This window comes from Lathamus discolor, chromosome 2 (genome assembly GCF_037157495.1).
Source record: "Lathamus discolor isolate bLatDis1 chromosome 2, bLatDis1.hap1, whole genome shotgun sequence".
Taxonomy (NCBI): Eukaryota; Metazoa; Chordata; class Aves; order Psittaciformes; family Psittacidae; genus Lathamus; species Lathamus discolor.
In genome coordinates this window covers 142,328,140-142,352,011 of record NC_088885.1, presented here as the reverse complement: position 1 = coordinate 142,352,011, position 23,872 = coordinate 142,328,140, and the positions used below count along the sequence as shown (strand labels likewise).

Below are 23,872 nucleotides of genomic sequence, written 5' to 3'. Positions count from 1 at the left end.
TCAGTTTTAATCACATTTTGCTACGAATTATTAACCTCGAACTTTACTGGATGGCTACCTAGAAATTGTCTTCCTCTCATAAAGAAAGAAGAAGATATGACTGCACATCAGGTCAATAAAACCAGTTTAAATTTTGAATGTAGGTGGTTCATAAAAGAACCCCCTAAATAAACTATAAATGAAAAAGTTGTTTTTTTCTTGTCTTTATTACACTTCACAACAGAATTTGCTCAGACTCTTCCTTTACGACTTTAACTACCCATTCTCTGTTCATTCTGGTGTCTATTTGCATGGTAAGTTATTAAATCCTTATTAATAGCTATCATTATTAGAGAAGCATGTCATAAATGTAAAGACTTTGATGCTCTGTTTCCTTTTACATAGGAGAAATTGTTACATTTCTACCAGAAGCAAGACTGTGTCTTTATATTCTGTATCTTCTCCTTCTTTATATGTAACGTCATTCTGATATTTTTGATCGTTCATTCCTAAAAGAAAAAAAGAAAAAGGAATATTGGATTTCTTTTATAATGAATGTATAAATTAATTGATTTTTCTACTGAATAACTAACGGTGTGTCTGGAAATTAAGTCTACTCTTGCTCTTTCCTTCTGGTCTTCTCACAGGATTGAGAAGGATTTGTTCTCCGTTTCCCAATCAAAAAAAAAATCTCAAAATCCTTGGGTTTTACCATGGTAATTACATGTCCACAGGCATCCAGTAATAAAGCAGTAGACTTATTTGAGAGGAAGATATGGTTTCATATTAAGCTGTGGTAGGTACACACATATATGTATATGTGTATAAATATATATACATCTGTGTATGAATACAATCAAGAATAACAATCTAAATGACCTCTTTGATTACTTTAATCCTAAAAAAGAGATAGCTTACATTTGTGTTTAGATATTTTAAGCTTTTATTTCCTGAAATAACACCAATGCAAGAGTTGCCATATTTAGTCAGAGTTGTTCCTTGAGAAACTCATACCAACATTTATTCTTCAGATCGGACTCATAACATGAATAATACTTGCATAGGCCATCAGGCAGTTTCTGTAAGCACATCCCTTTTCTCAGAGCTATCATGTTTATTTGGTTTGGGTTTGTTGTTTTTTGTTTGTAGTTTGGTTTTTAATACTTCTTAAACATCATTATTATTTATTTTTTCTGCAGAAGCCTATTGCTCTACTTCAGATGCTTTTATTAAGCCATGACAAAATCCAGCTGGCTAGCTGTCATCAGCCTGTTAAGATCTATCTGATTTTCCCTCAGGAGATCTATCCAGCCGTTATAAAACAGCACAAGCAAGGAATCAATTTCTTGTTCTTTCTTGGATGCTAGCTTTAAACTGAAAGCTCAACCCCCCCATGTTTATGCAAATAAGTGCAATAACTGCAGATTTGAAAAGAGATTATCTGACAAATGCCAATAATTCCCGGTAGCAGCACTTTATATTTCAGAAGATGAAATCAACACCACAGGTCTGAGAGACTTCAGCGCTGGTGCTTTCAGACTCCTCACTTCTGTGAAACTGGTAATAGCTTCACTACCACGAACCTCAGCAGCGACAGTCCGGCAGGAGTGCGTGTGTTGTCAGGCCTGTATGCTTTACCATGGCACACTGGCAAAGCAGTGCGCTACAATCAGACAGTTCTTCACTAGTTCTTCTTTCCAAGCACTTGTTTTCAGCACATGGGAAGATCCCCTCTCAGGTGTCATTTCCCTACCCAGAGGAGAACATCTCCATAACTTCTGGAAATCTCAGAGCCATGTAGACATGTTCTCTTGAAACAAAAGCATACAAAACCAAGCCATGATGTCAAATACTGTGGTATTTACCTCTTACTCAAAATTGTGGCAACATCTATTACTGAAATAAAATTGAAGTAGCTCTCAGAAAAAATATTTCACAAATTTATATGCAAAAGTGGCAACAAAAGGGAACTTGCATGTTCTGAAGTAGCACAGATCACTATGCATTCAATATTAACAAAATGTACCAAATGCCTTTTTCCTCACTGTTAAGCTCTATACATCAAATCATTGCTAAAGCGCATGTGTGCTAAACCTCACAAGAACTCTCAAAACAATTTGAAAAATTACATTGTGCATTTGCAATAAAAGAAAGCAAAATCCAATATACTGCTGAGGAATAGGAAAATTACGCATCTTCATCACATAACAAAGTTCACCTGAATGGGAGCAAATAAACCGTCAGCTGATGCAATCTAAAGCTGCTAGGGAAAGCGCTGGGAGTGAGGTTTGTAGAGGGGAAATTAAACTTGACTTGCTAACCCGTCTGGGAAATCTGCTCCTGTGTTTGACCACCATCACAGTAAAAGGGTTTTTAACAAATGTTTAAGTGGAATTTGCTTTATTTCAGTTTGTGCCCACTGCCTCTTGCCCTGTCACTGAGAATCATTGAGAAGAACCTGTGTTTACCTTATAGAATAGAATCTTAGAATCATAGAATAATTAGGGTTGGAAAGAAATTTAAGATCACCTAGTTCCAGCCCCTCTGCCATGGGCAGGGACACCTCACACTAAACCATGCCACCCAAGGCTTCGTCCAACCCGGCCCTGAACACTGCTGGGGATGGAGCATTCACAGCTTTCTTGGGCAACCCATTCCAGTGCCTCACCACCCTCACAGTAAAGAATTTCCTCCTTATATCCAATCTAAACTTCCCCTATTGAAGTTTTAACCCGTCACCCCTTGTCCTATCACTACAGTCCCTAATGAAAAGTACCTCCCCAGCATCCTCATAAGCCCCTCTTCAGATACTGGAAGGCTGCTAGGACGTCTCCATGCAGCCTTCTCTTCTCCAGGCTGAACAGCCCCAACTTTCTAAGCTTGTCTTCATACGGGAGGTGCTCCAGTCCCCTCATCATCCTCGTGGCCCTCCTCTGCACTTGTTCCAACAGTTCCATGTCCTTTTTATGTTGAGGACACCAGAACTGCACACAATACTCCAGGTGAGGTCTCACAAGAGCAGAGTAGAGGGGCAGGATCACCTCCTTCGACCTGCTGGTCACGCTCGTCTTGATGCAGCCTAGGATACAGCTAGCTATCTGGGCTGCGAGTGCACACTGCCAGCTCATGTTCATTTTCTCACCGACCAACAGCCCCAAGTCCTTCTCCACAGGGCTGCTCTGAATCCCTTCTTTGCCCAATCTGTAGCTGTGTCTGGGATTGCTTTGACCCAGGTGTAGGACCTTGCACTTGGCATGGTTAAACTTCATAAGGTTGGCATCAGCCCACCTCACAAGTGTGTCGAGGTCCCTCTGGATGGCATTCCTTCCCTCCAGTATATTAACCGAACCACACAGCTTGGTGTCATCGGCAAACTTGCTGAGGGCGCACTCAATCCCACTGTCCATGTCAACAACAAAGATGTTAAACAAGACCTGTCCCAACACCGATCCCTTAGGGTCACTACTTGTTACTGGTCTCCATCTGGACATTGAGCCATTGACCACAACTCTTTGCATGTGGCCATCCAGCCAGTTCTTTATCCACTGAGTGGTCCCCCTATCAAATTGATGTCTCTCCAATTTAAAGACATGGATGTTGTGTGGGACAGTATTGAACACTTTGCACAAGTCCAGGTAGCTGACATCAGCTGCTCTACCCCTGTCCATCAGTTCCGCAGCCCTATCATAGAAGGCCACCAGATCGGTCAGGTAGGATTTCCCCTTAGTGAAGCCATGCTAGCTGTCACCAAGCACCTTGTTGTTTTTCATGTGCCTTAGCATGTTGTCCAGGAGAATGTGCTCCAAGGTTTTACCAGGCACAGAGGTGAGACTGACTGGTCTGTAATTCTCCGGGTCTTCCATTTTCCCCTTCTTGAAAATGGGGGTTATATTACCCTTTTTTCCAGTCATCGGGAACTTCACCTGACTGCCATGATTTTTCAAATATGCTGGACAGTGGCTTAGCAACTTCATTTGCCAGCTCCGTCAGGACCCACAAATGGATTTCATCAGGTCCCATAGACTTGTGTACATTCAGGTTCTTAAGATGGTCTTGAACCAGTTCCTCTCCTACAGCGGGCCTAGGGTCTTCATTTTCACAGTCCCTGCATCTGCCTTCTAAGAGCTGGGTGGTGCAGTCAGAGCCTTTGCCAGTGAAGACTGAGGCAAAGAAGTCATTCAGAACCTCAGCCTTCTCCAAATCCTGTGTAGCCAGCTCCCTTGACAGCTTCCGAAGGGTGCCCGCGTTGTCCCTAGTCTGTTTTTTATTCGCTACGTACCTATAGAATCCCTTCTTGTTATCTTTCACATCCCTAGCCAAGTTTAATTCTAACTGGGCCTTAGCTTTCCTAACCTGGTCCCTAGATTCCCTGACAATATCTCTGTACTCTTCCCATGCCGCCTGTCCTTGTTTCCACCATTTATAAGCCTTTTTTCCTTCGAAGTTTCCTCAGCAGCTCCTTATCTATCCAAGGAGGTCTCTTGGCCCTCCTGATGCACTTCCTTCTAGTTGGGATGCAGCACTCCTGAGCTTGTAGTAGGTGATCCTTGAATATCAACCAAGAGTCTTGGGCCCCCCTGCCCTCCAGGGCTATATCCCATGGAACCTTACGAAGCAGGTTCCTAAAGAGGCCAAAGTCTGCTCTTTTGAAGTCCAGGGCAGTGAGCTTGCTGCACGCTCTTCTCACTGTCCTGAGGATCACAAATTTGACCATCTCATGATCACCACATCCAAGGCTGCCCTGGAGTGTCACATTTCCAGTGAGCCCTTCTCTGTTGGTGAGCACGAGGTCAAGCATGGCACTTCTAATTGTCAGCTCCTCTATTACTTGCAGAAGGAAGTTGTCTTCCACACAATTAAGGAACCTCCTGGATTGCTTGTGCCGGGCCGTACCGTCATTCCAACAGATGTAAGGGTGGTTGAAGTCACCCATGAAATCAAGGGCGTGTGAGCGTGAGGCTATTCCTATCTGTCTGTAGAATGCTTCATCCACAGGTTCCTCTTGATCAGGCGGTCTGTAACAGATCCCCACAGTAATGTCTCCTATAGCTGTTTTCCCTTTAACCCTGACCCACAAACTCTCTGTTAACTGCTCACCTGTCCCTAGACAGAGTTCCATACTCTCCAGCCTATCCCTAACATAAAAGGCAACTCCCTCTCCCTGTCTGCTGGGCCTGTCTTTTCTAAAGAGCCTGTAACCTTCCATTCCAACAGTCCAGTCATAGGAGCCATCCCACCATGCTTCTGTGATGCCTATTACATCATACCCCCGTAGATGTGCACACATCTCTAATTCCTCTTGTTTGTTCCCCATGCTATGGGCGTTTGTATAGAAGCATCTGATCTGAGCTCCAAATGAAGCCGGCTCATTGGCTGGAGTGGCTGGAATCTCTCTACATTGCTCCAAGCATTTATCATAGGTGCTGGCAACTGACTGGATGTGTTGGGATGGAATGATGTCCCCCTCCCGCAACACAGTTTAAAGCTTTCTTGACCAGTCTGGCAAGCCTCCTACCAAAATTGCTCTTCCCCTTTGTCAGACCAACTCCACCAGCCCCCAGTAGACCTGGCCTACTAAGTTGGGTCCCGTGTCCAAGACACCCAAACCCCTGACTGTGGCACCACCCTTCTAACCAGTTATTAACCCGGCCAATCCTCCTAGCCTTTTTAGGGTCCTCCCCTGTATCCTGGAGAATTGACGAAAAGACAATCTGAGCTCCAGAGCCCCTAACCACCTCTCCCAGGGCTCTGTAGTCCTTTATGTTCTCTGGGCTACTGCTATCTATATCACTAGCACCCACATGGATCACTAGAAGTGGGCAAGAGTCAGTGGGACTTACTAGAGCAGGCAGCCTCTCTGCAACATCCCTGATCCGTGCCCCAGGGAGGCAACACACCTCCCTTGAGACTGGGTCAGGCTGACAGATGGGTGCCTCTGGTCCTTTCAGAGTCCCCTACTACTACGACGCACCGCTTTTTCATGGCAGCACCATTAGAGATCTTCTTTAGCAGTGCACCAGCCAGTTGTTCATGGTGTGAATGTGTTTCCTCATCAGCCTCCTGCAGGACAGCAAAGCGGTTCTGGGTGGGGACAACAGATTTAGGAGGAAGCCCCTTGCTTTTAATTGCCCTCTTCCTCCTTTTTTTTGTTTTTTTTTTTTTTTTTTTGTCACTAATTCCCAGCTCCCCAGGTTACCGGCCTCCTTCTTTCCTTCATGAGCTGGAGGGGAAGCTTGAGGCCCCTGCACAGTTTGGGGCTGGAGCAAGCAGCCCTGCTTCCTCTCAGCTACCCTGACATCTTGAAGCCCGTTAATAGCATTCCGCAGCTCAGCCCCTGCTGCAGGAGGGCCTCCATCAGGGCGCACCGAGTGCAGCCCTGCCCATCGTGGTCCTTTCCCTCACAAGCCCAGTGCAGGCACTCTCTGCACTCCGAGCTCTGCACTGCAGCCTCCCCTCTCATCGGCTCTGTCTGGGTGCCTACGCTGCCACCGCCGGGGCAGCCAGAGCAGAGCTCCCAGACCAGGCCTTGGTCGTAACGCAAACGCTCACCTTCCCACTCGCCTGCCCGTGGAAACTGCCTCGACCCGCCCTGGTCACTCACTCTCCCCGGGGCAGGTTTTTACCCCCTCAGGGCTGGTGCCGCTGCTCCTGGCTCCGCCCCCTGTGAGTCCCGGCTCGCGCCAGCGGAGCTGCCGGCTCCTGGGCAGGTCCTGTCGAGGACTGGAGGCTCCCTCGGTAGCTCTGGCCGCTCTGAGTTGGGGCTCCTGGACGCTGAGCTCCCCCTGCTCCGGTGTTGATGTCGTCCTCTCTCGAACTACTCACCTCAGCAATTCACCTTCTCTCCCATCAGATGTTTTTATACACTGGTAATATCCCCCTGAGCCTCCTGTTCTCCAGGTTGACCAACCTCAGCTCTCTCAGCCTCTCCTCGTATGTCAGATTCCCCAGCTCCTTCATCTCTGTGGACCTTCACTGGATTCACTTCAGTATGTCCATGTCTCTCTCATGCTGAGGAGCCTAGCAATGGGCACAGTACCCCACATTTGTCTTGCCAGTGCTGAACAGAAGGGAAGGATCATCTTTCTTTACCTACTGGCCACGGTCTAGCATATCGCAGATTAGTGGCCTTCTTGCTGCAGTGTCTTGTTGCTGCTCTGTGGTCAATTTGCTCACCAGGATCCACAGTGCCTCATCTCTGTGTCATCTCCAGCAGGTCAGGCTGTACTAATATATGGGGCTATTCATCCCCATGCAGACAACTTGGGTTCGGTACTAAGTAAAAAGTTTAAGAAACCTACAGCCTGGGATCCACAAATGTCACCAAGGTCTGATGTGAGAATGAGCCACTTGTCTTTAGTACTAGTGATAGAGCATTTACCCAAGAAATGAGAGACATACACTTGGCTTCAGTCTGGCCTCTGGGGAATTCAGCCTTTGTGTATATCCTGCTCCCCAGGAGAGTGAGTTTCCTGTGCATTACCTGCAGGAATATCAGAGCAGACCAAGTGCTTCCACTCCTTTACTTGAGGCTGAGTCCAAGCACAAGTGGCTGACATCATGAGAAAAGCAAGGCAGTACCCATCGAGTAGGGGAAGAACCAACTAAGTTGATTGTGGGGCCCAAAGACTAAAGTGAATTCTGGTCTCTGCCCAAGATTTTTTTTTTTCCTTTTTTTTTATTTATTTTGAGTTTGGTTTTATGTTTGTTTAATGCCCTCCAATGCAACATGCTTAAGTAATCCTTGCAGTAGATTCATGTGAATCCTCTCCTGTTTAAACACTGCAACTGCTAAACTACTGTCAAACTGCTCTTCCTTCAGGAAACAAAGCTTGGCTTTTTGGAATGTTCATACCCTCACAGATGACAAAGGATGTTGTTACATTATCTGCCCACTGCCAGAGACAGGAAGGCAAAAGGTATGTATTCAAGTGGTTGTTGAAAAACTAAAGTTTCAGTATGATTATCCCATCAATGTTTATTTAGAGCAGCAACAAAATTTCATCACATGAATCTCCACAGTGGCATGCATCAAAGAGTTACAAAATGCTTCTTTTGAACAAAAATTGTTCTTCATTTTTAGAAGAATTACATTTATGAGCCGTACATTTCTCTGAACAATTTCACAATCATATTAATAAACAAATTTATAAACCACATGCAGTGACAAAATGAAGTCAGAAGTACTCCAGGTAGGACCAAAAGAAATTTCTTCTAAACCAGCTGCTCTTCGGTGAATTCAAATTTCCGGCATTCAGCCCCCATATTAAGGAATTCTGGAGTCCCAATCACTTTGAACTAATTTCATGCCTGTATTCCTGTATCACAGTAGTAATGAAAGAATCAGGGGAAAATAATCACTTATTGAAAAGAACAAAACAGCAAAGAAACAATTCTGAAGAAGAGATAACAAAGTACTGAAAGATCACTTTGAAATTTCACTGCAGTTTGTGACAACTAAAACTATACACGGTAGAATTCAAACAATAGTGGAGAAATAAATAAGCATTTGCAGCATTGTTGAAAAAATAATTTAACTTGGCACATTCTTGAAATATTTTTTTTTCCATGGCGACAATGATCAGATCTGTATTTTTTTATTTTTATTTCTTTAGAACAGCTTTTGAAAGAGCAACCAAGAAGTATTTGTCTACTTCCAAAGGCCAAGACATTGATCTGAGTGCTCACTGTGTACTGGAGGAGCAAAGGTGGCAGCTCCTGGAGCAGGATCAGCCCTTCAGTCTGTTGTATTGGATAACTGGTTTTGAGGGAAGCTAGAGAGAGCTTTACCGTTTGGCTTGTGCCACTCACTTCTATGGGAGCATCATAAACCGCTTCACACTACATTGGAGCTGCTTTGGTATATCTTTAACTTTGCCCTCAAAGAAATTATTAACTAACTTGAACCAAAGTGTGTTTTAAATACACTTCTAAATAACCTTTCTTATCTATCTCCATGATTTACCAACACTTAAAAGTTCCAGCATCTCAGTATTTCACAAGGGAATCAGTGTAGCTCCAGAAACCAAATGCTACACCAGCATCTTTTGTTACATGCTGGAGAATGTTGCGTATAAAAATGCAAAAAAGAATGCAGTCTCTTACCTCAAAGCCATTAAATGAGAATATACACACAAATTTCAGTATTGCTGCCTATCAGATAATTCTTTCAACCTAAATGTTGCACGGGCACTTGTTATCCACAAAATAAGTATAGAGAGATAAATAGTTAGATTACTGCAGTCAGTAACTGACATCCAGTCACTTTCACTTCTAGCAAAAAAGTTTTATATTATTACTAATAAACTTAAAATCACACTTTTTAAAAATAAATACATGCCCTGAAATCTAATCTACAACATCCAGGCACAAGAAAAAAGTTGGTTGCTGTTACAAACAGAAGGGCAAGTGCAGACATAGATCTAAAATCACATTAACAAGATATCTAACAAAGTTTCATAGTGTTAGCTGTATGAATCTGTACAAAATTAGCATAGATTTCATGAATGTTAGCCATCAAGATATAGTCACAGCACATTTTTAATTAAAATCACACTCTAACTTGAACCTGCAATTTTAGATATTGCATTGGTGCACACATTTTTCATTTCAATCGTTTTTGTTAGAGCACATATATATCATGATTAAGTAATACCTTTTGTTTTTATTCTAAGTGATGGTGCATGCACAATCACCTACACAGATTTTAGCCCTTGATGAAATCTTGTGAAGAATATGGGCTTACATACCTCACCTGAGCACCGGGGTTAAAAAAAGAACTATGGAGACAGAGGCTGAGAAAGCAGAAAATTACTTTTTAAGCAAAAGGCAAATAAAGGAGAGATTATATGTCTGATAGCATCCGTTTATAATTTCAGTCTGTATTCTGAAAAGAGCCAAGATTAAAGTGTAAGCTTATTTTGCTGTTATTACATAAATACTTAGTTCAGTTCTTCACCCAGCCAGTTGTGTTCTTGATAGTGCAGGCAGGTTTCCGTGGCATGCATTGTCTTTGCCTGCTGCTTGTCCTGGAGGTATCCTCACACTTTTGAAGTAAGAAAAGGACCCAGTTGTGGCACCCCTTTAGAAAGTCTGGGAGGTAGGGCCTGGTCTTGAAGCACTGGACAGATGTCTAACTGACAACAGCATTTGAAGAGTGGAAGGATTTCCACATGCCAGTTCCGCCAGCAGCCACGTCTGCATGCTCCTCCTCCAGTACCACCCCAGATATTCACTTTGATCAGCTGTGAGAGGTGGTGGCTGACTGTGCACAAAGGATTTGCTCAGGCAGATAGAGGAACCTGCTTTTACTTTGAATATATCTCTTGGCTAAGTAGATGTAAATGCCTGTGTAAGATTTCCCAGATAATTTCATTTTACTGTGACAGTTGCTTTGGAGGAAACATTACACAGGTTGAGGTACCTCTCCTTGACTTCTTACAATGGCAATCTAGGTTTAAGCAAGTGTGAGCAGTAAAATGCTGTAGAACTCTGTAATTTCACTTTAGGCTCTATTAAGGAGAGGTATGTTCAAAGTGTATGTCACTGCAGTGGTATTGTATGTATGAGATAGAACTGCTATAAATTCTAGCTCTAGAAAAACATCGTATTTTTCTGACTCTTGAACACTGGTCAGCTTTGCCCACCTGGCTTCATGTGGCTTACTCTGCCATTTTATTTTTATTCAAAAGCAGCACAGAGTCTGGACCCCCCTTGCAGAGGTGTGCATGTTCATATGCCATGGGGATGGAGCATCTGCACAGAAACAGACCCCGTGCATGTGTCTGGTGGCCTGTGGTGCTCAGGCAGACAAGCTGGCAAGCCTCAGCCCCTAGTAAACAAAGTAAAAAGAGCCCCAGTGCAGAGGATATACAAAACATTGCAACACAGCCTACATGGGTCCAGCTTCTGGCTCTGCTCCAGCCAAAGCTCTGCCAGCTCCTGTGCTTCCTGGGACAGGCTCCAGTGTACAGCCTGCCCCTGATGAATGCCCACTCGTGAGGTGTTCTTTTTCCCCCCATAATTTCAGGTAAATGTCTCAAAGAGAACGATACCCCTGTGGTCTCACTCCCTCTGCTCGCCAAAATGAAAAGGCATGTGCTGATGGGAATAAAAAATGATAGAAAGTCCTTTCTGGCGGAAGTTTGTTACACCTGTATTGCTGGTTGGAAACCTCCTGCTGTTAGTCCCTTCCATGCCCTGCCATCATTCAGCCAAGCTAGAAAGTATCTGTGAAGCTCTTCAAGTTTAAAACAAAAGTTAAAGCAAGGATGCAGATGGAGCAGGATACAGACTGTTCTCTTCTTCCTTGCCATCTAGACGGTGTTGAATAGAGGCTTTTGGATGCAGCAGTCAAGGATTCACATCGAAATCCAAATGTGAGGCCTATCAATATTTTCAGTTCTCTTTAATTTTGCAAACATGGACATGAAAGTGGTTTGAATTGGGGAAGCAGTTGTATATGCAAAGGAAAACTGGATGGGAAAGCCTTACAATGCTAGTGAGTCTACCTTTTACATCCACACCAGATAGTTTTTTTTACTGGAACATTTAGGAGTTTACAGCTTTTTAAATTTCATGTAAAAAAGTTGTGCAAAATGTTCATAGCAAACAACAATACGCAGGCATCTTCCAGAGTTGCTGCACAGGAATGAGTAAATGAAGTTCTAGCAAGACCATGAGCTGGTCTAGAGCAAAGCCAAAGTCATATGGTATGTTTTGACTGCACCTACAGTGGGGAGATTGTGGTCCCAGGCTGCTTGAAGGAAGAGCATTCCATCATCTCTACTGGCAAGTGAGAAGCCATTGTGACTTCTCTTCTGAGAACGCCTTTTATGTCGTGAAGTATTTTAGTTAGTAATTTTTGAGACAAAAAGTGAAAAGAGAGTCACTTTTCACTGAATTTTCCTCTTTTCCCCAGACATTATCTATACAAAATTTGTAAGCACCCTGTAGCAGTCTGACGCACAACTATTATTGAACCAAGACAATATTAACTAGTGAAAGTTTGTCCAATAATCTTTAGTACCTGTCAAGTTCCAACAGGCTTCTGTATTAGCTGAAATTTACATTAAATGTGGTACGTATATAGTATAATCATAGAATAATAAAATCACAGAATGGTTTGGGTTGGAAGGGCCCTTAAAAATCACCCAGTTCCAACCCCTCTGCCATGGGCAGGGACACCTTCCACTAGACCAGGTTGATCAAAGTCCCATCCAGCCTGGCCTTGAACACTGCCAGGGACGGGGCAGCCGCAGCTTCGCTGGGAAACCTGTTCCAGTGTCTCACCACCCTCATAGCAAAGAACTTCTTCCTAATGTCTAATCTAAATCTACCTTCTTTCAATTTAAAAGTATTCCCCCTTGTCCTACCCTTACATGCCCTCGTAAAAAGTCCAGATTGCCAAAAAATAAAGATTTTTTTTTAAAGCTTCTTATTGAGTTTTTGTTTATTCCCTGCTGCAAATTGATTCATTGAATGGTCTTTCTATTTCATGCAGTTCAAAGTAAAAAAAAAAAAAAAAAGAAAGACAAAAAAACTGTGTTCTTTTCCATCGGATATCTGCTCATTGAAGTGTGTTATGATGCTTGCGATTAGATTTGCACTGCTGTGGGATGGGGGAGTCAAACACAGGTGATCACTGCAGTTGGCAGCGTTTCTGTCTGTTGTGAGATGAACACTGCTGGTTCTTCCTGATGCAGCCACACAGAAAGGAAGCTCCTCTCCTTGCCTCTCAGCCTCCTGGGGAGCATCATCTGCTGCCCTGCTCTGCTTCTGAGGAGATGTCCTGGGCAGCCTTGCTCTTTCTGAGAATGCAGACCACTCTTTGGCTGATACATAAGACGAAGGACTTGAGTATTCCACTGTAGTCAACTCATGTGCTTAAAACTATGTTAAGTACTCTATTCAGTTAGACTCAGTAGTATATTCTTTTTCTCCCCAGGCTGCGGCTTTTCCTTCTAGGACACAGACAGGTGTGTAGAGATATATGGTAACTCCTGCAATTGTGTGACCAGAAATGCTTTTATGTTTCATACAGGTTGGCGGGAACACAGCATCCAAAGGTTTTATTTGGCTGTGTTCTCCAAACAAGGTGGCCTCAGGCCTGAAAATAAGGAGAGAAAACGTAAACTGAGAAAGACATATTTTTCATTTTCATATCATCTGCAAAAGGAAATGAAAAGCTAAGACTTTCTGTGGATATTTTATATGGTAAGAGCTAAGGTGTACAGGTTTACAAGCATTAAAGTAGTATTGTGTAAAAAGACCACTATGAAAACAGTAACATGCATCATCATGTGTGCAATTCTGTTGTCCTCAACATAAAAAGGACATGGAACTGTTGGAACAAGTCCAGAAGAGGGACACGAGGATGATCAGGGGACTGGAGCACTCTCCGTACGAAGACAGGCTGAGAAAGTTGGGGCTGTTCAGCCCGGAGAAGAGAAGGCTGCATGGAGACCTCATAGCAGCCTTCCAATATCTGAAGGGGAGCTATAGGGATGCTGGGGAGGAACTGTTTGTTAGGGACTGTAGTGGTAGGACAAGGGGTAATGGGTTCAAACTTACACAGGGGAAGTTTAGATTGGACATAAGGAGGAAGTTCTTTATTGTAAGGGTGGTGAGGCGCTGGAATTGGTTGCCCAGGGAGGTTGTGATTGCTTCATCCCTGGCGATGCTCAAGGCCAGGTTGGACAGAGCCTTGGGGTGACATGTTTTAGTGTGAGGTGTCCCTACCCATGGCAAGGGGGTTGGAACTAGATGATCTTGAGGTCCTTTCCAACCCTAACTATTCTATGATTCTATGATCACATAGAAGAGAGATGGGTTAGAGAGATGTGCTGCACACAGGGATGGGGCAGGTAGCATGGAGATGGATGTGACTTTCAGCATTCTCAAGACCAGAATGCTGCTGTGGAGGAGGTCTGTGTCTTCTCTTCGCACCAGCTGCATGGTGGCACTGGGCTACTTAACCCCAAGCAGGAGCCAGGGTGTGAGGCACAAGAAAACTCCCTGTTGCCTTCCTGTGGGCAGCCAGAGCACACAAGGAGTAATCACTGAGCTCAGACACCAATGCCCACCCTCCTGCCAGACATGTGCATGAGGCACCATGCCCAAGCACTACTCTGATACTCCACCACTGCCCTCTGTTCATCAGGGAGTAAAGCTTAATCTGCATGCTTCTCATCATCCTTCCCTATACCCAGATCCTCCCAGTCATGTTATGCTTGGCACAAAGCACTTTGAAAGCATCACTTTCCAGAGCTGGGCAGTTCTCCCTCCCTGCCATGCCCTGTTTGGTGGTGAAGCATCTGTCATTGACAGCTTTGCCTGGTCTCAGCTGAGAGCTAGCTCAGCACTGCCCTGTGCACATGAACATGCTCTGGTTCATAAGAACTCTACACCAAACATTAAAATACCTCAGATGATAAACACTTGTCGCCAAGGGACAGTTTTGCAGAGGACAGATAGGTATTGGTGACAGTAATATCTTCTAGCTCAGTGCTGAAGTGATCAGACTCTTTGACGACGTTATAATTTAGGGCCATGTTGTAATTGTCCGGTTTCTTTTCCCGTTTCTGCTGGTAGTTGCAGAGTTTCCTGAAGGCTGCTCTGAATTTCTGGGACATGAGGTTGTAAATTACGGGATTGATAGCACTATTTAAATAGATACAGATTCTGCAAAATAGCAGGAACCAGTTTTCTTGGAAGGGGCTGGAGAGAAAGGAATTGACCACAACCAGCGTGCGGTAGGGCATCCATAGAAATGCAAATAGGATCACAACCACGGCCAACATCTTGGTAACCTGGGGGAACACAGAGGAAGACAGAAGAGGGGTGGGTTAGAACTCATATTGGAAGGAACTTGTGCATTCCTACATCTCTAGGGCCTACACAAAACTATAGACAGGCTCTCCAGCTGGGAATTACTCATCAATGTTTGATGAAGAAAGGTTTTCTACAGTGACAAGGACAAAAATACCTCTTTCCAAATTCTTCCTAGTTTTAGTTAAATGACTCTTTCCAGGTGACATTCCAATAAACTAATTATTGTAGACCTTGAACTTTGCAACTTCTCAAGCTGGAAGGAGGTATTAATTCAAATGGAAAAAAAAAAGGAGTCTAAAGCCATTTGTTTCAACCACATTAGATCTCCTTCTCCGGACTTGTATAGTCTGTAGAGTAACTGAACCTGAAACTTGTTTAGATTATCTGCTTCAACAGCCACCCTAAAAATATTTCCAAAAGCCAAAAATAATGCAAATAAGAATTAGATATATTTGTATTTCTCAAATCCTCAATATTTAATTAGATCTTCATTATTTGATATTTACTCTGAAATGTCATTTAAAGTTTACATAGCCAGGAAAAAAAAATCAGTAATATTTGATCATTATGAGAACTTTGACCTACTGTGTGAATTTGGTTTGAATAAAGGAAAAAACAGCCTTTGGGTATACCCAGGATAGCTGAAATGAAGTGAACAAGAAATAATAAAAATATAAGGAAAAAAATCCACCACTGTAAAAGAACTTTTTCTTATATATATAGTTTAATTCTGAATTCTAGTGTATATGGTATTTTCTAGTCTCTACATTAAAGGAACTCTGAAAGATATTAATAAACAAGGTAGAAAGTACAGTGAGATGTCACAGTGGGATAGTACAGTGGCACGGCCTCATCAAAGTCATGAGATGACTTGGCTAACTCTGTGTGCATGAACTGCAAATCATTTGCATTGGTTTTGGTGAGCTACAATTGCTTCTTTTGGCTGTGATGTGTTTTACTGTTTCTTGTTGACATAAAACTATTGCTGCCTATTGACAGACTAAAGAACTTCTTTTTACCTTCACTGTAGTCCTTCATACTGGGTATGTGAAGTTACACTTCAATGAAACAGCAACTCCTGTAACCACAGGATACATTCTAGTTGTATAGGTTATAATTTCATTGCTTGCAGAAAGGATAGATGTTGATAATCATGAATTTCAATTGCTTGCAGGGGGAAAGTCAGCTCCACTAAAATCACTCATAAATACATTCCAGGTAAACATGATTAAAAGACTTTGAACGAATCCATATTAATCCATATTTCAAGTGTACTTGGAATACTAGGAAGTGCTTGAGATTGAATGTCTTTCTGGCTGCACACAACAATTCTTCAAGCCCTGTCTTTTGGTTTCTTAGAACATTCTGAAAAACATTTAAAATGTTTTTGTCTAAACAGATTTCCAATATTTTGAATCTGAACTAGTATTCTCTGTTTCCTTCCTGCTCCAAAACCTTGTCATTCTAGGGAAATGCTTTTACAAGATATTTTCATCCATGGTACTAACAGTTCACTAATTGCTTCCTTCTCCTTTGAAATACTAATCTTTCTTAGACTGATAGTTAAAAGTAATAGTCGTACTTACTAGGTTAGTGTGCTATAGAGTCACTTTGGTGTTTTAAAGGCATGTAATTGTATTGTTCTTATTATTCTTTCTTGTTCTTGGTGGTGTTCATTGCAATGCAGAGATACTGCAATTGCCAGTCTGTGATTTTGCAATCCAAAAGAAGTTGTATATTAAGGAAGATTAAATAAATAAAAGGTTATAGTCTGTATATAATATTACTGCAAGTGAAACCAAGTGATACGATTGGGTATTCTATGTAAGCCATACAAAACATATATGTTGCATTGCAAGCTGGAATCTGTGCTTGCTCTACTGTGAGAGAGCAGAGGGGTTTCTATGAGGGGCAGATAATCACGTACTGCATCAGAGTCTTAGAGAGGACTTTCTCTAGAGGGTAACCTACCTGTTTAAATCTGCTGTGGAGAGGTCTTAGATATTTTGATTGGACTAAGCAACTAACTTTGTGAGATATACATAGTGTAATCCTCCCTCTCTACTCAGCCTTGGTGAGGCCTCACCTGGACTTTTGTCCGGTTCTGGGCTCCCCAGTGCACAAGAGACATGTAGCTTCTGAAGCAGCTCCATCCAAGGGCTATTAGAATGATTAAGGGTTTGGAGCATCTCTCATATGAGAAAGGTTGAGGGAGCTGGACCTGTTTAGCCTAGAGGAAGCTCAGGGAGGCTCTGATCAATGTGCATAATTATCTGAAGGGAGGGTGTTAAGAGGATAGGCCAGATTCTTCTTGGTGGTGCCAGGTGATAGGACAAGAGGCAATGTGTATAAACTAAAGCACAAGAAGTTCCACCTAAACATGAGGAAGAGCTTCTTTACTGTGAGAGTGACTGAGCATTGGAATAGGATCCCAAAGAGGCTGTGGAGTTTCCTTCACTGGAGATAAAGAGCTGTTTGTAATCTGAATCTATAATATACGTGAATATATGTTAAATATGAACTGCTGCTTGATAGAGGCAATGAGCTGATTATATTGAATTTGGTTTGTCTGCAATTTTTGGTAATGGATTATCTGGCCAAACCTTTGATACAGGCACTTGTAGTTTTTTCAGATTGAATTTATGAACACACATTACTATTTATGTGCCATAAATGCCTGTAACTGCAGTTAATGTTTGCTCAATTGCTATTCATTTTGATTAGGATACATCAGGATACAGTGTTTTCAGGAAACAACAATATGGATGGCTTGCAAGTAGCAATAAGAGGCCATTTTGGAATAACAAAGACACAAATTAGTAGGCTAATGTAATTATATGCATGCCTGAAAAATAAAATATCCAACTGTTGCATCTGCCTTTGAAACTGCAATGGAGAAACTAAAGTGGCAGAAGAACAGCTACCTAGTAGGCTAGCAAGCCAGATGTCTTCAGTCTACCACAGCACCACTGAAAGTGGTACTACCAGTAACGTTGGGTTGGACTGCATGATCTGCAGAGGTGCCTGCCAGCCTCACAGATTCTGTGAAATCATAACAAAGTGTTGGAAGGAAATTTCATTAATCTAAGGTCCTGAGCAATCTGGGATGAAGTCCCTTCTTAGCTCACTATCCTTTGGGTCATATTCAATCTTTCTTGCCACTACATGCAGTTTTTACCCTAGTGTCATGACAACAATTAGAGTTTCCCAGTGCTTTGTGAGGTCCAGGATTCCTTTCATGTTCAAATTATGTTTTTAATTGGACTGCTCTGAATTCAGTCTGTATTTTCTGGTGAGTGGGTAGAAATCGACTTCAATTCACTTCCTTGGGACCTGTGACCATCTGTACAAATGGTCACATAGTTGTTAAATAAATCTGAGCATTGAATTTGCCTTGAAGTTCTTTCTTTGTCTCTGAATCACTTAAATGGGACTTTGAACCGTCTGGCCTTAAGAGAGGCTCTTTGTCATGATGTCATCTTCTAATCTTATTGATCTTTCCTCCTTTGAGCTTTGAAGTTTCAACTACTGTGACCTGGGTTCAACTGAAGGGTGCTGGAAAACTGTACTTTCTCAACTTCTCTCCAGCTCAACTTGAGGAAATGTGTACACCAGAACTGTATCATTCTTTTTTTCTCAGTGCTATATATGAACTTCAGTCTAGCAAGATTATTTTCTGTGCAAAGTACAGATGAAGGCCCATCCAACGCAGTCATCACCAGCTCCATCAGACCTAATAGATGTTTACAATTTTTCTTTAGTCACAAACTTGAACACATGCTTGAAGGTTTAACTGCATGTTTCAATACTACAAAGAACTGTAACACTGTTAGATTACTCAGGGCCTAATTGCATGGAGTCTTGAGCACAAACCAATCCCTCTGAAGATGGATCATACCAGTATCTAGCTTTCTTCTGGCAGAGATCTTCCCTCAGGACAAAGTCAGGTGTGACCTACTGACTTGTAGTGGCTGATCAAAAGCTCTGCAAAGGAAATAAATGACTCTTATTGCTTTCCATAGAAAGTGGATTTAGTTTCTGACAAAGAAGAGGCAGGATGAACTGGTTTCTGTGCCTTCTGGGACACCAGGAGCCTGATGGAAATTATAAAGTGAATTGGAAATGTACTCCCATGTATAAAGGAGTGCCTGGTTATCAATAAAACTTGTTTGTTTGGGTTTTTTTAGTAAACCCAAACTTTTAATATGTCTATCACACCCTGCTATACAGTACAGCTCTGTAGAAGAGAAAATATTGCAAGAGCTGTATTGATTTAGCTCTTCAGAGGTGGATATAAGAATGGAGTTTGGCACATCCTATGGGTATCTGTTGATGCTTCTTTCCTTGGTAAAGCTGTAGTTTACAGTGTCAACAAATATCTTATAATTTCAGGAGCTGTCCAATATCAGCAGTAGCAGATGTCCAGTGAAGCAAAATGTGTTGGAAATGGAAATATTTTATGAGAAAAGGAAGCTTTCTTTGTGCCTTTCCCTCTCTTTCAACATTAAAAAAAAAAAAAAGGACTGATTTTTATACCTGGGTTGTTTGGGGTTTTTAGGTTTTGGTGGGGTTTTTAGTTTGTTTTTTTCAATTTGTTTTTGTATTTTTTTTTTCTTGGCTTGTCTTCCGTGTTCAGTTTTGTTTTGCAGTGCTTTGAATAAAAACTTCAGGGCCTGAAGAGTAACTTTGAAGGCTTTGTCCATTGGTGGCTTTTGATATGGGGGCATTGATTCTTTAGGAAACAGATTTTGTTCCTCTTAGCTTCCCAAACACTGTAATGAAATAATTATTTCCTGGAACTAGTTCAGTGACGTTTAAATCCTGTGGGTGGAAGGGTGCAGGCAGGGAATGGAATAAGTAGGTAGAGGACCACTTTCTACCTGGAAGAGCTAATTTCTCTTCATTGGAGATGTGCTATAGCTTCATTCAGAACTTGTGCCTAGGCATCTTACATCAAAAATATACTAAAATAGGCTCTACTTGCCATTATAAAATTTATCCCAGGCCTTCTTTCTAAATCGTAGAATGCTCTAAATTGCCATTCCGTTTTGAAAACCAAAGTCCTCTGAGCACCTGACAACTATTTTTTTGCCTTTAAGTGCTGGTGTTCTGTCTGTTTACATCAGAGACTGAAAATACCTGTTCTAATGAAGCTGAACATGGTTCATCTCTTCTCCTCCAGCAATAGCCACCTCCCCCCCCGTTTATCTCACTGCTGAGCTTCCCACCCACCCCCCTGCCTCAGCTTAGGTAAGTGCTCTCCATAGTTGTAAGGAAATGGTTATTTTATTCTATATTTGCTTCCTCCATGAGTAGAGAGCTATTCTACACAGAGAAATCAATTCACATACTGCCATGTTGAATTAATCCTCTTGAGAAGTGGTTATGAAATTCCTTAAGTTAAACCTTCATGAAAGTTGAAGAAACCTATCTAACTTACTGTTGTGTTCTGGTGTATTACATAAATGTGAGTTGTTAGTAGGTTGAGTATAATAATAATTAATCTTAATCAGTGGGACTGTATTGAATTTCCATGTCTGAGCTGGGAAGTTGCATGGGTGGCCTTCCTGAGTAGGTTTCATCCAGTTCCAGCAAACCCACCACAGGACACAGCTGAGCCTATTAGCCAAGCTGGTGCTGCCTTTGTGAAAACATATTTAAGAAAAAGCAGAAATGCTGCAGAGAGGGAGAGGAGAAGAGAACAAAAGAATGAGAAACAGGAGAGGGAGCACCAAAGTCAGAGAGGAGGCGCTCCTTGGCAAAGCTGGCACCACCTGAAGGGATTGCAGACCAAGGAGGACCCACATAGGGAAAGAGTGAGAAGGAAAGAGTGACAGAGACAAGTCTCTGCAACCTGACCACAACACTCCCTGGCCCCATGCTGCCAGTTGCCTCATGAAAGCAACTGAGTATAACTCGTGCCTATAGCAAGGGGCAATAAATTGGCAATAAATTAAGTTTCTCCAAGTTGAGTCTGCATTGCTCATGACAACTACTTATAACTTATCTTCCTCTCCTTATCTTGACCCATGAACTTTCTTGCTCCTTTTCTTCCCATTTTCATGGGGTTGAAGAATGAGCACGCAGCTGGGTGGATATTTGGATGCTAGCCAGAGCCATCCCACCACAGAAACATGCACAGATTTCATTCTGTAGGATGTTCTTGGGTAAATATGAGAACTGCCACAGAAATAGGAAGAGTACACCACATTTTCAGCCACTTTTTCTACAGATCATATGATGGACATTGTATGTAACTCCATCATTGAACTGCAAGCACAGTTCAAAGAAAGCAATTGCATCCTGAATTGTCCACAACTGCAATCTACATCGCAATGTATCACATTGCAATCCTCACATTTAGGTTTCATAATATAACAGTATCCACATTCAGCAATGCTCAATGTGAAAGATCTTTTTTTCAAGTACATGTAATCAAGCATGTATACTAAAGTGATATTGAGAACTTGAAAAGCAGATAATCTTGTTCTTCTACTAATTAATGGACAAAGAAAAACAAGATTAAACACATCTACTCTGGCTAACAGCTATAATTGGAGACACATAATTAAATATATCCTAGCCCACATGTTTCAGTTATGCATTTCAAAGCATAGATGTGTTCTGGGAGGGCTCCATGCTCTAGCAGGCAGCTCAGTTAACTTTTGAGGTCAGTGCCATCTCTGTAACAAGGGAAAATGGTCCCTCTCATTAAACTGTAGCAATCTATATATAATAAGAAGGAATATAAAGTTCAACCTGTCAACCAAGGGGAGCACTCAGCTTGTTTGAAAGGGTGCACAGCTCAGCCTTGCTTCCCAAGGGAACTGCACAGTGCAAGGAGGTAGAAGCATCCCGTGTGGCAAATGGACTGCTGAGGGCTGTGAACCAAACCACTCACATCAAGCTGCCTGGCCCACTGGAGCCTGCTCCCGAGATGCTGCTGGGAAGCGATGTGCCCTGCATTTCTCAGCACTGTGCCCAGCAGTGCTACCTGCTCCCTACTGTGTGACTGTGAGGCAGTCTGATTTACTGCAAATAACCATAAATTAACTCACTAACTATAGTTTACTTGTATAATTACTCATTGCAGCATGCATATTTAACAATATTAAAAGAAGCTAGTCAAACCTATGCCTCAGGTTTGAGGCATCAATACAGAAAGCTATTTTATGAGACACAGAATAACAAAGATATTTAGCGTTTAGAAAACAGTTTTATATACAGACTTGCTTAAGTAGACTTTCCTCAGCAGAGTTAAAATAGGAAAATAACCACTTGACTGTGTTTGCAGAGTGATGCAGTGCCTGAATGGGGACAAACCCCCCAGTCTCCTAAACTCCAGGATTAGTTCTTTGTCTCCAGATCTCAAAACTAACTTGAGTCACTCTGTATATTTGTCAGGATTACTAACAGGCTTAATGTAAAGAAACTATGGTTAAAAATGTTTCATTCTTTATTGATACTTCCTAATTGATTTTTGATATAGGAAATAAAATAGTATTTGTTTTTCAGTTCTTGCAGTAGGTAATAATGGATAGGCAGGAAAAATACATATTTTATGTATGTATATATGTATCACAGAATTTCATCTTGAGTATTTAACAAAAAGGAAGAATGTATATATATTTATATATATATACATATAAGCAATGCACCCCCTTCCACAGGTTTAGACTGATGATCTCTGAAACAAGTGGGGTTTAGGTCTCAGAAAGCCATTTCGAATTGCTGTTCCTACCTGCCTTCGAGAAGCAACAGTGCTATTGAAATTCCTGTTAGTCATCTTGGAATTCACAGGCTTGCTTTGGTGAGCAACGTCATTCCTCCATGTCTTAGAGTTCTCTTTCGTGTCCGAAGGGATGGAGTTCAGGAACAGTATTCTAGCAATCAGGCCATAGAGGACAGTAGCCAGTATCATTGGCAAAACATAAAATATGCCAAAGTCCATCATGTAGATAGGAGAATAATAGCTCCTAGACACTTTATAGCCACAGGACACAACAGTAATGTCTTTGTAGACTACTGTATTAAGGTCTAGTAAGAAAAACCAGAGCATACAATATACAGAAGTAAAAGCCCAGACAAAAATAATGATCTTTTTGGCTCTTGAAAAAGTACATAGGAACTGAGCTTTGATTGGGTGGCAGATGGCTATGTATCTCTCAATGGTGAAGGCAGTGATGGAAAAAGAAGAAGCATTGATCCCTAGGTACTGAAGGTAAGTGATGCAGAGACACCCCACATAGCCATACACCCAAGATCTATACAGGCTTTCTGTGATATTGGGCAGTCCTGCAGCCACAAGCACCATGAGATCTGCCACAGCCAGACTCACCAGGTAGCAGTTAGTGGGAGTTCTCATGTGTTTGGTTCTGAGGACCACCAGAACCACCATGATGTTGCCCACGATGCCCAGTCCGCAGATAAGAAGGACCAAGAGGATCGTAACCACTTGGTATTCAGCTGTAACAATCTCCTGGCTTGATGGGAGCCCAGTTTGGTTCTGCTCATCCCCTGTGCCATTCTCCATCCTCACCAGCCCACTGCTGCTTCTGCCCAGCGCTTGGTCTCAGCACATGTTCTCCATGGTCCCCTGCGAAAGGGTGAATAGAGCAGAGCGTGGGTGAGCCATAGCCCCAGAGCACGTTCTTCATGTGGTCACAGTCTCATTCCTGCACTGTTCTTCACTCCCCCGAAAGCAACTGGGCTTTCAGTCTTTGCAAGTTCAATTGCCAGACGAGTTAATCCCTTTGAGACTCCAGCTCATATGCACAGGTTAAAAAAGCTGTTTTATCATTGCTGGCTTGAGGCATTCATGAAAACACAGGGACGGGAGGTTTCCCCCTTCCAGAGGAGGAGGTGGTCACAGCAGGGAGAGCAGAGCCCTCCTGCACTGCCAGCTGGCTAAAGCGCTGCACGGGACTGAGCTGATCCAGCCCAGGCAGACTTCAGCATCACTGTTTTCCAGGAGGAGTCAGAGCATACTGAGGGTGGAGACAGCAGCGGGAGGTGAAAGGATGGTGATTTGTAAAGCCCCACAGGTTTTCTGCTTCACACTGCT

The 23,872-nt window shown here is 42.4% G+C and overlaps 1 protein-coding gene across 1 annotated transcript; it reads right to left on the bottom strand.

Moving 5' to 3' along the window:
* Positions 1-393: 393 nt before the first annotated feature.
* On the bottom strand, positions 394-23,341 carry TRHR (thyrotropin releasing hormone receptor). The gene is made up of 6 exons (XM_065669154.1): positions 22,550-23,341; positions 14,400-14,786; positions 5,951-6,060; positions 4,873-4,994; positions 3,903-4,385; positions 394-488 (listed from the first exon to the last, which is right to left on the bottom strand). Exons 1-6 carry the CDS (start codon positions 23,339-23,341, stop codon positions 394-396), a joined length of 1,989 nt encoding a protein of 662 aa, XP_065525226.1.
* Positions 23,342-23,872: the final 531 nt, after the last annotated feature.

Excerpts from the sequence above, each read along its gene's own strand:
- TRHR (XM_065669154.1), bottom strand. The coding sequence starts at position 23,341 with ATGGAGAATGGCACAGGGGATGAGCAGAACCAAACTGGGCTCCCATCA. Across the intron at positions 4,995-5,950 it reads GGTGCTGCCATGAAAAAGCG|ACCGCCTGATCAAGAGGAAC; the intron begins GTGCGTCGTAGT and ends GATCTGTTACAG. Across the intron at positions 4,386-4,872 it reads TTACATCTGTTGGAATGACG|GACAGGCGGCATGGGAAGAG; the intron begins GTACGGCCCGGC and ends GGTGGAAACAAG.